This window comes from Vidua chalybeata, chromosome 14 (genome assembly GCF_026979565.1).
Source record: "Vidua chalybeata isolate OUT-0048 chromosome 14, bVidCha1 merged haplotype, whole genome shotgun sequence".
Lineage (NCBI taxonomy): Eukaryota > Metazoa > Chordata > Aves > Passeriformes > Viduidae > Vidua > Vidua chalybeata.
In genome coordinates, this window is record NC_071543.1 from 19,250,791 (window position 1) to 19,265,743 (window position 14,953).

The window sequence follows — 14,953 nt, forward strand, 5'->3', positions numbered from 1 at the left end:
TCTCCTGCAGCCAGGCTGACTTGCCTTTGGAGAACTGGGAGATCTCTGCAGTGCTGCCAGCCCCTGTCCCACGCCATTCCCCTCTGGACCACAACCCCGTGTGCCCAGGGACTGAAGACAGGGTTTTAGAGACCAAAAACCAGGGAATAAAAGAGATATTGCACTTGGGAACAGAGAGATCAGATTGGAAGTCTGTTCATGTCCCCTTTTGATCTGCCTGTGAGGAGATGGCAGCTGAGTGTGAGCCCTTTTTCATCTGGCAGGGCTACAGGGCTGAGATGGATAATCCTGCCATGCTCATCCTCCTGCCCCCCGTGCTGAGGAACAGGAAGGACGTTCTCTTCGGAAACATGCCCGAGATCTATGACTTCCACAACAAGTATGGTGCTGCTCTCTCCCCCTTCCATCATCCCGTGGAGTGCTGGCATACCCAAACCTGCCCCTGCTCACTGCTGTGCTCCTCTCCCTTCTCCCGTCTCTTGCAGAATTTTCCTGCACAGTCTGGAAAACTGCCTGGGAGCACCCGAGAGAGTGGGATGTTGTTTCCTGGACAGGGTGGGTGAATCACTTTCACGTGTCCAGCAGCCTCGTTTCTCCTGGCTTGTCACACTCTGCAGCACCTCGGCTGTGCTGGTCGGGTGAGAGGCTCCTGGCCCTCAGGACCGACAGCCGGGCCAGCAGTGGCCGTGTGTGGCCAGCAGGGACGGCAGAGCAGCTGTTGTGGCCGCAGCTGTGGTCCCTGCGGTGCTTTTTTCACCCAAACTGTCATTGTAGGCGTTAAAGGTGAAAGCACCCACAGCCTGGGTGCTGGCCCGAGTTGCTGCCTGGCAGCACTTGGGTCCCTGAGGGTGACTTGCCCTGGGCTTGCCTTGCAGCGGGAGGATTTCCAGATGTATGAGAAGTACTGCCAGAACAAGCCCCGCTCCGAGTCCCTGTGGAGGCAGTGCTCCGAAAGCTCCTTCTTCCAGGTGAGCTGCTGCTTCCCCAGGCAGCCCCACCTGGAACACTGCCTTGTCCTACCACCCTCCTCAGCAGCCCACAGTTCTGCTTTTTGCCTGGTGCTGCGTGCAACGTGCACACAAAATGCTCACAGAAAGAGATGCTGGCGTTTCTCGTACCCCAGGAGTACAGGGCAGATCCACTCACTGCTAATTTGCATGCTGTTATAATATTTCTTTATAATATTTCTTTATAATATTTCTTTATAATATTTCTTTATAATATTTCTTTATAATATTTCTTTATAATATTTCTTTATAATATTTCTTCATAATATTTCTTTATAATATTTCTTCATAATATTTCTTTATAATATTTCTTTAGCTGCGGGTGCCATTCAACACTTTGACGTGAAACCTTTGCAGTCATCAAACCCCACGGTTGTGCTGTTGGAATATCTGCTTACAGATGGTGCAGAACTGACTTAGCCTGACTTCTGTGTTCCAGGAATGCCAAAGAAAATTAGAGCACAAGCTGGGGCTGGATTCCTATCTGCTCAAACCAGTGCAGCGCCTGACGAAGTACCAGTTACTCCTGAAGGTATTTCATGTTCTGCTTCCCAAGGGCATCAGCAGAGAGAGGAGATTTGTTTTGTCTTTCAATTAAAGGTTACCTGTAAATCAGCACCAAGCTTTGGATGACATATTGTTTGTCTTGGCCTCTCCTGAAGTGGCTTTCAGTGAAGATGAATGTTCACATACCTGAAAAAGGAGAAAGTGCTTTTAAGAGGCCCTTTTTTAAGGAGAGGAAGACTGTTTGAATCTCTTCAGAGATGCAAAATTACAGAAGCACTTGTAAGAAAACAGAGCCAGAGATGATCATGAGGATCTGATGAATGAAATAAATTGTTGCATCTCTTCTCCTCGGGTGTTGATAGCACCTGTAATCTTTATTGCCTTTATTCTTGTGTCCCCCATCTGAGGCAGGGCAGTGCAGTTATTCTCACTTTGTAAGGCAGGAGTAGCACTTGGGTAGCAGCTTCTGAAGCACCTTCCAGCCTCTTGAGTGAGCATACATGCAGCTGTAGGTGGGCACAGGAGATCTGAAATGAACCTAGTGTTATCTCAGTGGTGGAATTCTGTCCTCCATTTACTGACCTGAAGGCTCTGGATTTTATAAATTGTTCCTTGTGCCTGCCAGTCTGAAGACAATCACCAGCTGCAAGCTCCTTTGAGGGCATATTGGCACTAATGAAAAAGCCCAGCCTTATTTGCCTTATCTTACCAAGCAGGAAAACACAACACAAAGGAATCAGGAGAATGTGATGCTGCTCTGTGCTGACACCATCCTAAAGGAAACACATTAAAAATAGACCATCCCTCATTGAGCTGTTCCACACCTCATACTGACTGTGCTTTAGAGGGACCCTTTTTCCCAGTGACATGAAAAGAGAAACTCAGCATAGGTCACTTCTGGGCATTGGAAACGTTGGGCAAGGTGGAAAAATCTGCTTTGTTCAAGTGCAAACACGTGCCCTCCTATTTCTATTTTCAGGAGCTGCTGAAGTACAGCACGAGCTGTGATGGAGTTCAGGAACTTCAAGAAGCTCTGGTTGCAATGTTGGATTTGCTGAAGTCAGTCAACGACTCCATGCATCAGATTTCAATCACAGGATATGATGTGAGTAGCTCTGAGCAAAGAGAGCCCTTGCACAGGGCTGGGTGATGCACAGAATGTGAGAGCTGAGAGAACAGAACAGAACATGTGCAATGGGTGGGACCAGGGAGCCCTCACAGGGGACAACCTTCCTTCTGGTTTCAGGGGTTTGGGGATATCCTGAGCAGCACCGTGCCCACACTTGCCACCTTGTGGTTTTCGAGAGCATTTTTCCAGTGTGTGCCCCTCTGTGTTCTCATGGCTGACCGAACGACTCTCCTGGGCTGTTTCTGTAGCATTTCCCATTCAGCATTTAACAAACGACTCTCAGGCTGAAGTTGAGCCTTTTCCATTGGAGTGGCTGCATTTCCTAGGGTTTCAGGGAAGCTGCTGATCCCAGGCCTGGAGAATTCCATCTTCTGATACCTCAGTTCAGGCTCAAATCTCACTTCCCTGTCCCACTGAAGTAGCCAGAACCCTTGACATGCTCTTCCATAGGAGCTGGATGGGTTTCTGTTCCCTTTAGTTCTTCCAGTTTCTGACCTTCTAGACTAGCTGCAGGCCTGCATGAGGGCTGTGCTCCCCCCTGGCACCAGGTCACCACTCCCAAAAGATCCTCTGATCCTTCCAGGAAGACCTATTCTTAGAGGGACGTGCCTTGGAGCAGAGCTGGCCCTGTGTCCCAGCATTGTTTGGAGAGTCCCCTCACATTTTAACTGAGCTTTTTTTTGTTCTTTTCTGTTTGTCCTGCTGTCCCCAGGGTGACCTGAGCGAGCTGGGGAAGGTGTTGATGCAGGGATCTTTCAGTGTTTGGGCAGGACACCGAAAAGGGCCAACAAAAATGAAGGACCTGGCCAGGTTCAAGCCCATGCAGAGGCACCTGTTTCTCTATGAGAAAGCCTTGGTCTTCTGCAAGAAGCGAGAGGAGCACGGCGATGGATACGACAAAACCTCATCGTACAGCTTTAAGCACTTCCTGAAAGTAAGGGGTTGTGATTTCTGTTCATGAACATGAGGGTGTCTTACACAGCCATGTGTACTGCAGAGTGGTAATTCTGCAGAGCCTGAGGGGATTGTTCTCTCTGACATGGGGGCTTGTTTTCTGCTGCTGAGGGCTGTGCTGTCTCACAGAGACGTGCCATATCCACGGAAGGACTCTGAGGACCCCCAGAGCTGGGGCAGCAGCTGGGAGAGCCCCTGGCCTGGAGTCAGAGCTGTGACTCTGCCAGGGAAACGGAGCAGTACCAGGGTACAGATGTGCCTGGCCCCTCTGCAGTGTTCAGGGCTGGTGAGGCCATGGGAGGGTGTTTTGTCTTCCCCAGCCCACCTGGGAGAGAGGGGGGCTCCTCCTGCCCCAGGGGGGCCTGGGCAGGCTCTGCCTGGCTGCTCCTGAGCCCTCTTTACATCCACAGGAGGATGCAGGGTTAACTCCTCCTCCTCCCCATTCCCTTCTCCTTTGGCAGGCTCCAGCTGAAGGACAATTATCAGATGACAAGGGCAGCCCGCAGCAAAATATGAGGGGTGTAAACAACTTTAAATGCTAACTCTTACCAATAAAATTCCCAAAGTGCTGCTCTGAATGGGAGACCTCCTGGCACACTGGGTGGGATGAGCAGTTCTAATATCAGCATTTCTTTCTCAGGGCTCTGCCTTTTCTTGAGAAATGAAAACCCATAGGGCTGTGTGTATATATATATATATATATGTGTATATATGTATTAGATTGGAAAAAACTGAGAACCTGGGGGCAGAGCAGGTCCCTGCTGCAGGTCCCTGGTCCCAGTGGGGTCTGGAGAGGGCTTTGCCAGGAGCAGCCAGAAAAGCAGGTAACAGCAGAGGAGTCTGTTCAGCCCAACTGAGGATGCCACGGAAGCAAGGCTCAGGCTGCATGTCTGCTACCCAGATGTTCCCCACACAGCATCACTTTCTTTCTGGGAGCTCGTTTCCCCTGCAGGGCTTGTTTTACCACACATGCCTCTGAAGGGACTGAAGAGGTGTGGCAGGGGAAATGCAGCTCAGAGGAGAAAATGCTGTGCTCAGGAGCCCAGGCAATGTGTCCACAGTGTTCCTTTGCCTCCAGAGGATTGCTTTGCGTTGGCACACAGAGGCTGGAGTTAGAGAATCCATGGATGTGACAGGGTTACACCTGTACATATGTTTTGAGAATTGCTGTGCTGAGGGCAAAATTCTGTTTCTGGAGCTTGACATTAATTTGATTTGTAATCACAGACAATGATATTGGAAAAGACCTCTGAGATCATCGAGTCCAACTGTTAAACCAGCACTGCTAAATCATCAGTAAACCATGTCCCTAAGTATCAGGAGATGGCTTTTCTTTGCAGCAGTGTTTTTGGGGGATTCAGGGTTGAAATGAGCATCTGTTGGGCAGATGCTGTGTAACAGATCGTCCATAAAACAAACCAAAGAAAGTCTCAGGATGATATTCTGCATCCTGTGGGAATGAGCAGTGGTAAACAGCTCTTCAGCTGAGCTCCAGTGACCCAGAGGGTGCAGGTTACTGCAAAGCCAGGTGAATGTGCCTGGTGCCAGGGGGAAGCTGATGCAGATGAGCACCAGCCCAGAGCTTTGCACTAGCCCAGCTTGGTCTGCACTGCAGTGATCCAGCAGCTGACAGTAAATCCTGGGCAGGGGGAGGAAATGGAATTCTGGAATCCACTAACCTCAATGAACAGACCTTAAATCTGTCTCTCCCTGGCGCTTGTTCTTTGCATCATCACAGTAGATCATCCAGAATTTCTAACAGCTTGATGCCTGGGCAGTTTTGTAGGAGCCTCTATAAATTGCCAAGGCAAACAAGGTGCACAGAACTGGGAATTGCAGTGGCTGGATGAGGTGCTCTCTAGGCTGCCCTTCCAACAGCTTTCATAATCTTTTTCTAAAACCAAAATGGAGCCTCATCCTGCTTTCTGAAGGGGAAATGGCCTCAAGCTGTGCCAGGGGCATTCAGCTTGGATGTGAGGAGTGGGCAGGCACTGGCACAGCTACCCCAGGCAGTGCCCCTTTTAAAGCCTTGTGGATGTGGCACTTGGGGACAGGAGTCAGTGGTTGGACTCGATGGCCTCAGGGTCTTTTCCAGCCTAAATGTTTCTGTGATGTCAGGAGCAACTTGGTTCCTGCTGCCTGGGGCTGTTCATGTCCCTGAAAAGGGGCACCACCATGTGAAACTGCTGGAACAGAACATTTGTCCCTGGCACCTATGCTGTAAATCATCCAAGTCTTCCAGACCAAAAGCTCTGGGCACGCACATATTGTCAAGGAGGAACAGCAGTGGTGAACAGATGTTATTTCTAAGGTTTTGTTTGTGTTTATAGTGGATTTGTCTAATCCAGTCTGCGTGAATAATTTATGATAGATGATACCTTTATTATTACATCTGTTCCAAAACACGCAAGTGGAGCTTGAGCTATTTTTGGCCATCCTTTAATCAGTGAATAATTGCCAGCAAACCCTGCTTTAAGGGAGAGGATGGTTCATGTGGTATCAGTGTTACAGCAGTTGTCAGCTCAGGAGGGAGGTCAGAGGTCTCCTGTTGCTGAAGAGTTTCTAATCATGGTTTGAGCTTGGTTCAGGTGGGTCACGTTGTGCAGGTCCTGAAGGATTTGTGCCTCTGGTGTTTTCATCCAAACCATCAGAAGTGGCTGGGGGTAAATGAGTAAAGCAGCACTCAGCTGCAAGCCTGCACGTGTCCTGGAAGCCAGGCTTGGGGCAGCTCAGGCTGCATCCCAAAAATTAACCTTTTTTTGGAAAGAAATACTGCATGTGGATAAATAACATGCACTACAACATGTCACGTATGTATAAATCTTCGTATGCCAAATCTGAGAAATTCTGTGCTGAAAGAGGCAGCTGACATGATGCTTCAGTTGGTTCCACTGGTTGCCAAATGAAAAGTTCCCAAAGGCCCACTGATTCATTTTGGAAGGCTTATCCAAAATGCAGCTGATAGAGAGTCAGGAGGAATGAGACAGATAATGACTTTCAGTTGCTACGTAAATTGAAATTGATGAAACATGTTAAATTCAGGGCAGACAGGTTTAACTTGCTGTCAGAAGTCTGCATTCCTAGGGAAGAGGGAGCTTGGACTGTGTTTAATTGTTTTTTCGTTTGGATTTGCAGATGAATGCAGTTGGGATAACTGAGAATGTGAAGGGAGATCATCGGAAATTTGAGATCTGGTACAGTGGGAGAGAAGAGGTGTATGTGGTGCAGGTTTGTACCTCAGGAATCTGGGTATTTGCACGTCCTGGGAGCTGTGAGGAGAAAATGTGTCCCACTGGTCTTCGTGCTTGTAGTGATGGCTCTACAATTTCCACTGTGCCTTGCCTGGGTGTAATGGGAATCATCAGTTTTAAAAGATCGAGAGTGTTTAAAATTTAGTAGTAGCTTTGGGAAAAAGGGGGATTTCAGATAATTACAGCATGGAAAAGTAAGATTTTATTCCTACATTATAACGGATGGCTCTTAATTCAAAATTCAGACAATTTTCTCTTCTTCCAGGCCCAAACAGTAGATCTGAAGATGGCATGGTTGAATGAAATAAGAAAAATTTTGTTTAAGCAGCAAGAGCTTATAAAAGGTACATTTGATCAATTTCTCTGTGGCTTTCACTCTGCAGCAGAAGCTTTCTATTGGCACATTGCTGATCTTCAAGTCCACTAATTCTTACGGGAGAATGAATTTTAGAAGCCTGGTGGCAAAATGCTGGAGTGAGGCCTTACACTGCAGGGAAATAACATACCTTGGAGCAGTAAAAACTGGGTGCTCATGTGAAAATGAATCACAGAAGTATGGTTTTTTTGGTTGTCATTACCTTGGGCATTATTTCACATTTGTTACCATAGGTTTAATTCAATGAGATACAAACCAGATGCCTAATTTGAAGCGTATCAGGAGCAGGCTCAGCGCTGGATTTGTGCTAACATGCCACCTTAATTAGAATTAAGTCTGTGCTTTGCAGGAGCCCATAGGTCTGTTTTTCTCTGGACAGAAACCAATAGTGTGGCAGGCACATTCTTCTCTCTCTCAGGATTTTTTCATAGAGGACAGAGAGAAGAAAGGGAAAACAATTTCTATTTCTGCTCCTTGTTTTTCCCATGTGGAATGTGTTTGGAGAATTGTTTCCCTGGGGTGATTGCTTGGTTGGATTCTGGTGAGGATTGTTTGGGGCTGGTGGCCAATCCAATCCAATGTGGCTGCACTCTCAGAGAGGGTCACAAGTTGTGAGAGAGTTAGATATGGGAGTTAGAACAAGTAGGTTTGTAGTTTTAGTATCTCCTGTAAATAGTATATTAATGTATTCTAGCATAGTTATAACAAAGAAATCCTTCAGCCTTCTGAGCTGGAGTCACATCAGCATTTCTCCCCACCGGGTTCTCCTGCATTTGCAATACAATAGGGTTGTACAGAAGGTCTAATTTTTAAAGCAATGCTCTGAGTGTGCAGTTGCTAGTGCAGAAGTGGATTTGAGCTGTGTTTGCCCTCGCAGCAGGGGAGAAGCAGCAGCCTGGCTCGTGCTCGGAGCAGCTCCCGCTCTCCTCCCAGCTGGGGGACAGGTGAGTGCTGGGCTGGGGCTGGGGCTGGGTCCCTCCCATCACTGGGCACCCAGGGCTGGCTGCTGCTGGCTCTGTGCTGGCCCGTCCCTGTCTCTGGGCAGGGGACAGCAGGGCTGTGCTGCTGCTCACCCTTTGGTGGCCGTGGCCTGGGGACAGGGTCTGCAGGGACACCCGTGAGCCTGGCAGCGTGGCCTGAGCTGCAGCTCCTCTGCAGAGGGAGCAGAGCAAAGGCAGGGCTGTAATTCAGGGCAGAGACACTGCAGCAACCTCCTTTCCCCTCCCAAAAAGGTCGAGAGCCGGGCACTAAGTCCTTAATCTTCACAGAGGTATACACTGAGAGGTACCAGTGTATATCTGGTACTATTTCTGACCCTGTTCAACAAAACCTCGTGGAGTAGGTGCTCATGTGCGAAGTAAAGCCAAGACTGATTTTTGTTCCTTTTGACCCCCTCAGGAAGCAGCAGAGAGCCTCCATCAGCTCGGAAGAGAACGACTCGGAGCGCACCAGCCCGGTGATGCTGGACAGCGGGCCGCTGTCCCCCCAGAAACAGCCCCACAGAAGTAGGGCCCCTTCCCCTCCCTCGGGGCCTCCCTGGCCGCGGGGCCCCAGCCTGAGCCCCACGCTGTCTTGCAGGCTGGCCAGGAACGTCGCAGTCCCTGGAGATCTGCGAGGGGCTGGAGGAGTGGTCGGGGCAGCAGTACCTCTCCAACTGCTCGGACACGGAGGAGGAGGAGAACCAGCTGGTAGGTGGGGGTGTGATAGCCTCAGGGCTGGGATGCTCGCTCAGCCTGCCTTGTGCTCCTCACTGCACCCTGGATGTGTCCTGTCCGTGTCTCTCAGAGTTTCCGTGTCTCAGCCACAGTTTCTTGAAATAATTTTAACTCAGGTAGCTGGCAGGGCTCTGTCACATTCCCCGCAGCAGTCAGAAATCACAGCTGCATGATGCAAAATGCAGCTAAATAAGCTAAGATTTTTCTCTCTGCCACAGTCTCCAGGAAAATACAAAGCCCTTGCAGACTGCAAGAGGAGAGGATCAGAGGACCTGCTGGTGAAAAATGGGGATGAAATTCAGCTCTTGCATGAAGATGGTGAGGGACAGTGGTAGGTATTTTAGGATTACTTTGCCTTATCTCTAAGAGGCTGCAGGGCAGTCCCTTGAAATGTCACTTGCCTGGTGATACACTCATTGCAGCTCCTGACTGAGCTTTAGACCATTCCAGAAAGCTGGAGAATTCATTCTCTTGCCAAGACTAGATGCCATCCACACTGGCTTGGCCTGGGGAAACAAGTCAGGACTTCCCTTGCCGTGGGTCTCTGCCTGAGCTGGGATTTACCAATGCCTTCACAGCCCCTCTTGCCATGCTCTCCCCACTTCACATGCTGCTTCCCTTTGTCCATCCCAGCTCAGCTCCAGGCTTTGCTCCTCTGGGATTATTACCAGCCACAGTGAGTAACTGCAAGGTGTTTTCCTCCCTCAGACAGCTGTAGGAGTGTTCCCTGCACTGGGGGATGGCTGCAGGCTCTGTTTCTGTTGTGTGTAAAGCTGTGGCTCACAGAGAACACCTCACAGCTGCTCCTCTCCTGGGGGCTGGGAGCATCCCCTGGGAACACCCCTGGCCTGCTGGACCACTGGTGTCCTTGTCTGGAGGGGCAGCATGCCCCTCCTGAGGCTCACAGCAAGCTGGCTGAGGTTTCTGGCTCTTCCCTTTCCAGGCTGACTCTGAGCAGCTCTCACCAGCCAGCCCAGGGTCTCAGCAGGAGGGAGCCCAGTGTGCCAAAGCCTTGTTTGGGGTGTGGGAAGGGTGATGTTGGCAGGAACCTGGGTCAGATTTGTGCAGGCACCAGCCTGTAAGTGCACAGATGTCAATGCCCCGTGCAGGATTCCTGGCTGACAGCTGCAGCCCTTGCACTTCAGGGGAAATCAGAACAGGATAAAATAGAATATTTCAATTGCAAGGGATCTGCAGGGATCGTCTAGTCCCACTGCATTTTGAGAAATTCAGTTTGTTGTTAGCAAAAGCAGATGCAAAGCATCTCAGGTTTGCTGAAAGTTCACCACTCCTGGGGGCTTCTGCCAGTGCCAGTCAAAGATTTCTCACACCAAGCTTTTTGTTAGCACAAATTCCACTGCATGAGTGAGACAGAGGGTTGTCACTTCGGAGCATGAGTGTTTCCAGCTACCTAAATCTTGGCTTGAATTTACTTACAGCGCCCTGACTAAAATCATCCTACCAGTCTAAATGGCAGAGGAGTGAGAGAAATAATTGCCCTTGGCTCCTTCAGTAGCCACTTTTCCTCAACTGGCATCTCTGGAGGTCTCGGGCAGCATGACTTGAGAGGGAGTCCTGTTCTCCTCCAGTGTCTACAGAGATGTAGGCTTTTAAATTAGGTTCCTAAATTTAGGTGGGAATGATGCTTTAAATGCACGGCCAGGTCCTGTTAAAACGCTTCCCTGGTCGGAACAAATTGTTGCTTGCACCCCCAGCTGTGTAGAGCGTGCCCTCACCAAGCTGCCTCTGGGTTGGCTGGCTTCTGTTCCTAATGCTGTTGTCATTCAAAGGTTGGTGAAAAACCTAAACAGAAGAAAAGAAGGCTGGATTCCTGTCCACAGTCTGCAGATTGTAGTCGGTGACTGCAGATTTCGGAATGCCAAAGTCGCAGGTATTTGATAGCACGCCTAGCAGCAATATTTCATATCTCAAATCAGGTCTTTTAAGCCATTTGCATTACACTTGATGTACTAAATCTGGCTGCATATGCCTCTGCTGGAAAAATAGGAAAGCAAGCAGCTATTCCAAAAAGCCTGCAAAAGTAGCAAATTAAGTTTTTTTTTTTGTTTGTTTGTTTAACACGTTAAGATCTTTCTGAGACTTTAGGCACTAGTAAATTAAAACCAAGCATTTAAAAACGTAGATTTCATTGCAAGAGCACTGGGTAGAAGACCGGGGAGAAGAGATGGAGTCTGACCAGGGATTCCCGAGACTGTTTTGCCTCCTCCCTGCTGTAGCTCAAACCCCGTGTGAACAGGAGGTTCAGAATCTCCTCCTGCTGCAAAAGACATCGTGGCCTGACCCCAGCACTCTAAAGGCAATACTTCCTCCCTGCTGCCTCACTCCTGCCCTCACTGCTGCCTGCTGGTTAATCCATCCTTAGATAAAGTTTATTATAAACAGGTGACCAGGTTTCAGCCAAAGGCTTGGAGTCTCCAAACCCAGAGTTCTCATTTTCTAGCTGCAACTGTACATAGAAATAGATAGGGAAGCATAAGAGATGACACAAGAAAATGCCTTAAGAGCAGCCTGTTGCCCTTGCTGTGTCCACAGTGTCACTGCTCCATGTGTTGCCTCATCACCATGCTGTCCTCTGCAAATGGGAGACCAGGGCTGGAGATGGAACAGCTCAGGAAGCCCACATTGACTTAGTCCATTAAAAAAAAAAAAATTAAAAATTACTAGCTATGACTGTATGAAGCAAATCTTGCAAGGAGATTTCTCTTTAAATACTTCTTTCTGTCAGAATCTATTTTTTTTATTAATGTGAAGGAAGCCATCCGAAAGGCTTAAAGTTCCAGTCAGCTCTTGGTGGTTTTTGGTATATTTCAGTGAAGTCCTTCCTATACAGGAAGGTATTTTTTTATCCCCTTTGTTGCAGGGCAGTCAAATCTCCCAGGCTGAAGTTTGCTGATTTTCTGTAAGGGGTAGTTTGCTGACCAGTGTTCAGAGTGTACTGGCACCCTGTTTTCAAGATGCAGTTATGGCTCCCCTGACCTTCTCTCCATGTACAGCTACCCCATCTCACCAGGTCCTCTGCAGAAGGGTTTTCCAGCTGTGAATGCATCTCAAAAAAAGGTGCTGGGAAACTCTGAACCCTGGTTTGCATTGTCAGTGGTCATATCCCCAGAAACCTAGAGACTGTCAGCTCTGGACTGGCTTACAAAGCTGCTGAGTACAAACTGAGGGCAATTCCCCGGGGTGAAGCCACAGAAAATGCCTCCTGTGAGTCCCACACCACTGCCCAGCTACTCCAGAGCCGTGTCCCAGGCTCTGAGAGCACTGGGGCTCTGCTTTCCCTGCGAAGGTAGCTGTTCTCTCTGCTGCTTCTGATGCTGCCTGCAGTCCCAAGGCATGGTTCTGATCTTACACACGCTCCAGGAAACACTGGGGGATCATGTAGGATGTTCTCTTGCTGTTTCCTAGAGCTATTCCTAGAGCTTTTCAGCAGCGCGTCCCTAGAGCCATAAGCAACTTGCAGTCTGAAAATCGATCTTCACACAGAACTCGTGCACTCAGCAATTGCCTTTCCCCTGGGGCTGGTCACTTCACCCCGCAGGTGACCGCCGACTCCTTGGCAGTGGCCGGGACTGGGCTCTCTCCTGCTTCCTCAGAAGATGGAGCTCTTGCTCCAGCACAGCAGAGGAGAACGAGGCAGCCGAGCAGGGCCAGGAGGGAGCCTCGGATCCCTCAGGACTGTGAGCTGCTCGTGCTGAAGTGCTGGTTTGCATGTCGGCAGTGTAGGCTTGACTGACACGCTGTGGGATCCCCGAGAGCTTTGGAGAGTGTTGGAGTCGCTTCAGTGCTGGGGAGAGGCAGTTCTGGCACTCTGTGGGGGCAGTGCCTGTCTTACTGCTCAGCTCCAGGTTCCCCTAATTAAAACTCTGTGTCCAGTCACACAGTTTCATAGCAGAATTCGTACAAATCTGGGCTTTGGGATTTTTTTCAGGGCAAAGCCTTTAGCTGAATAGAATAAATCCCTTACTTTCACGTTTCTCCTTAGAGTTATCCTGTGGCCCACCACAGGATGGCTGCTACCTGCATGCCTACAAGCTGTTCCTCCCCCCTCCTGCTAATTATTCCAGTGTTGAGCCAATACAGATCATAATGAACTTACAGGGAACTTTTTGCTGTCCCTTTTAAGTTAGCAGAGGGGTATTTGGTAAATGCTTCACTTCCCAGCCATTCCAGCTTTGCAAATCCACGGTCCTCTTGTAAATCTTGGCCTGGATATAAGCCATGAGGTTCTCTGGGAGGAAGGTGGCTGGCTTGGAGATCATTTTGAAAATGAATTTTCCTTCTGGTGTGCCTCTAGCTGTAAGTCCTGAGATTAGTCCTTGCTGCTTTCTTCCAGACAGATTTATTCTCTCTGCTGTGCAGACCCAGGGTGGATTTTTTTTTTTTTAATGTGCACGATGAAGGAGCAGTTTTGTATTGCAGGTGGTAACATGCAGAGCTCAAAATGAAAAATATCTGGAGAGAACTGTGCTCAGAAAGGGCAATACTCAGAATGGAACTACTGCTGAGGCTCACCCATGTGTTGGTAGTTTCTGCTGCCTCGCAAGTGGTCAGGCATTGCCTGATTAACTGACTTGGCTTTTCCATGAATTAACACGGAGATGCAAGATTCCCTCTTCATTTCAGGGAAGGCTGGGGCTCCAGCATTACAATCCCAACTCCTCTTCTGCACTGGAGCAGGAGGCAAACCATTTCTGCATGTCCCTTGGTGGCCAGTGCGCCAGGGATCACACTGTGCAGCACTGGCAGGTCTGTGCCAGGCAAGAGAAGGGATCTCACCTCTCAGGTGCACTGCAGCACCCACGGCAGGGCTTGGAACCAGATTCCTTTTGGAGTCTCTTCCTACCCAAGCCATTCTGGTGATCTAAGGTGGGCACAGGCTCCTGTTCCACATGCCAGACCCTCTCCTCGTTTATTTAACATCCTGCTTGCCAAATCCTCTCTTCCAAGCCTTAGGGGGATCCCCTGTGCCCACTCTCCATGCCATGAAGCTGAGCAGAGGTTTCCACCCCTGGCAGTGCCTGAAGGACTGAGCTTGCATGTCCTGTGTCCCCTGGACAGGGCACTGGCATTGTCCTGTGCCCCCTGGACAGTCACTGGCATTGTCCTGTGCCCCCTGGACAGTCACTGGCATTGTCCTGTGCCCCCTGGACAGTCACTGGCATTGTCCTGTGTCCCTTGGACAGTCACTGGCATTGTCCTGTGCCCCTTGGACAGGGAACTGGGATTGTCCTGTGTCCCTGGACAGTCACTGGCATTGTCCTGTGCCCCTTGGACAGGGAACTGGGATTGTCCTGTGTCCCTGGACAGTCACTGGCATTGTCCTGTGTCCCTTGGACAGTCACTGGGATTGTCCTGTGCCCCTGGACAGTCACTGGCATTGTCCTGTGCCCCTTGGACAGGGAACTGGGATTGTCCTGTGTCCCCTGGACAGTCACTGGCATTGTCCTGTGCCCCCTGGACAGTCACTGGGATTGTCCTGTGCCCCTTGGACAGTCACTGGGATTGTCCTGTGCCCCTTGGACAGTCACTGGGATTGTCCTGTGTCCCTGGACAGTCACTGGCATTGTCCTGTGCCCCCTGGACAGTCACTGGGATTGTCCTGTGCCCCCTGGACAGTCACTGGGATTGTCCTGTGCCCCTTGGACAGTCACTGGGATTGTCCTGTGCCCCCTGGAGCATCCCTGGGGCTGCCTGGCCAGGGTGTTTGTGTGGCTGGAGCTTTGGCAGGCTGCTGGAGGCACGCTGGCTGAAAGGTGCAGGCTTTGCCCACGCCCTGGTCCCGCAGGTGCCCCGCAGGTGCCCCGGTGCCCTGCAGCTGGCACTGCAGCACTGCTCCCTGCCCCCATGCACTTCAGTGGCTGCAGCACAGCCTTGTGTGTCCGTGCAGGCTCCCCTAGAGGCAATGCTGGTTTCTTTTTGGCCTTTGAAGCACAAAGCAGGGGCTCTCCTGGCCCTGCGGTGCCAGCCAGCTTCACAGAACAGCTCTTTAGTGA

General features: G+C 50.0%; 1 protein-coding gene across 4 annotated transcripts in view; it reads left to right on the forward strand.

Moving 5' to 3' along the window:
- MCF2 (MCF.2 cell line derived transforming sequence) overlaps window positions 1-14,953 on the forward strand; it is a 174,602-nt gene that overhangs the window by 38,528 nt on the left and 121,121 nt on the right. For 2 of the 4 annotated variants that reach the window (XR_008433349.1, XR_008433351.1), the window contains 14 exons: window positions 264-379; window positions 486-555; window positions 876-968; window positions 1,447-1,539; window positions 2,494-2,619; window positions 3,356-3,577; window positions 6,733-6,825; window positions 7,114-7,192; window positions 8,102-8,168; window positions 8,623-8,729; window positions 8,803-8,912; window positions 9,158-9,270; window positions 10,730-10,830; window positions 11,493-14,764. Coding sequence is in view for 1 of the 4 variants with exons in the window: in XM_053955347.1 (XP_053811322.1) it covers window positions 264-379; window positions 486-555; window positions 876-968; window positions 1,447-1,539; window positions 2,494-2,619; window positions 3,356-3,577; window positions 6,733-6,825; window positions 7,114-7,192; window positions 8,102-8,168; window positions 8,623-8,729; window positions 8,803-8,912; window positions 9,158-9,270; window positions 10,730-10,830 (1,390 nt within the window). In the remaining 3 variants the exon portion in view is untranslated. The remainder of the gene's footprint in view (window positions 1-263; window positions 380-485; window positions 556-875; window positions 969-1,446; window positions 1,540-2,493; window positions 2,620-3,355; window positions 3,578-6,732; window positions 6,826-7,113; window positions 7,193-8,101; window positions 8,169-8,622; window positions 8,730-8,802; window positions 8,913-9,157; window positions 9,271-10,729; window positions 10,831-11,492; window positions 14,765-14,953) is intronic. The other 2 variants (XM_053955347.1, XR_008433350.1) reach the window with 2 other exon arrangements.